The sequence below is a fragment of the Ceratina calcarata genome, unplaced genomic scaffold, assembly GCF_001652005.2.
Source record: "Ceratina calcarata isolate Rehan_Ccalc_2016 unplaced genomic scaffold, ASM165200v1 scaffold160.2, whole genome shotgun sequence".
NCBI lineage: Eukaryota > Metazoa > Arthropoda > Insecta > Hymenoptera > Apidae > Ceratina > Ceratina calcarata.
Window position 1 is genome coordinate 1 of NW_017137286.1, and position 2,219 is coordinate 2,219.

At 35.7% G+C, this 2,219-nt stretch overlaps 1 protein-coding gene across 1 annotated transcript in view; it reads left to right on the top strand.

The window, feature by feature from the left end:
- Positions 1–212: 212 nt before the first annotated feature.
- stc (nuclear transcription factor, X-box binding stc) overlaps positions 213–2,219 on the top strand; it is a gene marked incomplete at its 5' end in the record, with an annotated part of 7,543 nt that continues 5,536 nt past the window's right edge. Inside the window, 2 exons of the mRNA XM_026819758.1 lie at positions 213–1,533; positions 1,975–2,196. Of these exons, the coding sequence (XP_026675559.1) occupies positions 213–1,533; positions 1,975–2,196 (1,543 nt within the window). The remainder of the gene's footprint in view (positions 1,534–1,974; positions 2,197–2,219) is intronic.

Here is a 2,219-nt window from a genome sequence, read left to right on the forward strand (position 1 = left end):
GTACATGGTCGAAAAGCCAATTGAATCATAGAGAGTATTGTTAAAACGTAATTATATAGCTTGTTTAGGAGCAAAAAAAAAAGAACTTTGTTATAAAATGTTGATTTTACTGTAGCAGGTACCAGGGCGGCGCACACATTGGGGTTACAAATCCAGTCCCCTCGTCTGTTTTAACAAATTGACACCTTCTTGCCCGTCGCTATTCTAATCAGCACACGCGAGCGTTATGTTCTTATTCAGGTCCAGATGACAAAAATTATTACGTGTACTCCGATCAAAATGTAGCCGGGCCCGCGACAGCCAGCTGGACGTTCTTCTCTAATAACGCGGACAACGATTATCTGCAGCCGAATGGCGAGTTTTATGTACAAAGAGAACCTGGCCAGCAGCGAAATAATCTAACCGCATTCTATCAGTCAAACGCCAATGTGATGCCAGGTTTATTGCCTGCTGCTAATGATTATTGCCAGCCTGTAAATCCGACGGATAACGATCGAGTGTTAATTAATCGCGAGTATTTTCCAAATGACGTTAAACAATGCTACATGCCTTGGAGTCAAGATTTAGATACGAATAAGCAGAATTTTGGAATCAAGGAGCCTGTGCACAATGAAACTAATCAATCAAAACTGAATGTGATGGTTGAAGATTTTAAGCCAAGTAACGAAGGATCAGATGACAAGAGATTGCAAGGCACATCATCCATTAATAGTACTTATTTCAAAGGTAATAGCAGATATCCATCGAATACAAGTAGGCAGGAGAAGAAGTACAATAATAAAAAGAATTTCAATTACAAACCCAGAGAAGAGGGGCAGAATCAGTTCTACAAAAGAAATATATATGGGCACTCATATCACCAAGACAGAGGTAACAAGTTTCAGGGTAATAAGTACTTTGCCAATAAATATCCTTCTGATAGATCGAGTATTAGAAATGGTAGTACGGATGCGCTGAGTATATATACTGTAAATGAAAGCATTCCTTGCAATAGCAAAAAAGAGTTTAGCACAAATGTAAATGAAAGAGAATCTTTAAATGTAAAGGCATCTAGAAGTAGGGAATTATTGAGTGCAGGCAAAGAAACTAATGTCGCTGATGGTAAAAATGTACCAGATAATACGGTCGCAGAATCGAGTTACTACTACTGTAAGCAACCGTACGGCAATCATAGAAATATAAAAAGATATCAAGACAATGGCCGGTACAATAGAGAAGAAAATTGTTATAAAGACAAACGACGTAATTATCAGGGATACGGTAGAGAAAATTACAACAGAGATGATAAATTCAAAGCATGCGGTAGCAATGAATTTAAGGAATGTTCGAACGAAGAAACTGGATCAGACACGAAGAGAACTAATGAGAAAAGGCATAATCATCAAGGATACTACAATGAATTTAGAGAACACAAAAAGGATGGCAGAATAGACGTTGGTAAAGAGAAAGGGAATGAACAAGTTAGAAGTAAAAAAGAAATGGGAGAAAAGAATTATGTTCAAAAACGGAGAGAGAATAAAAAGTCGCCAATCGGTATATAATTTTAAAACATTATGAATAGTAACTCCCATTCATATTTGGGCACAATTCAAAATAGAATACGTTCTTTAATAATGGATCAAACAATTTCACTTCCTTTGGAATGTTGAGAGGTCTGGTTTATTACATAACATGTAACAAACAATTGTTATTCGCCGAAGTCTCGAAGAAAAACTAAAAGACATTTTAATAAAAAAGTTAGAAATCATGTTCTTTACTTTTTTTAGTCTTTTTTACTCGATACGTCGACGACTAGTAATAGTTTTTAATGTCTAATTACACATTATGCAGTAAACTAAACTTTATAACATCTCATAAAAAAATAAGTTGTTTCGTCCAATATTAAAAAATTATTCCATTTTGAAATGTGTCCAAATATTAATAGAAGTCGCCTTATATTATAATCTTCATGCACTAATAAATTTTTTTGTATAGATGATGATTCAAGTCAGAGGGAAAGATTAACAGATCAACTAAACAAGGGCCATTTAGAATGCCTAGTATGTTGCGAATATATTAAGCAGAGCGATTACGTTTGGTCATGTTCCAACTGTTACCACGTTCTACACTTAAAGTGTACTAAAAAGTGGGCGAAATCGTCGCAAGCAGGTAATTACCACGGCTTACTCTTACGTTTTCACTATACTGCGGACACACGTACACACTATACACACGTACAC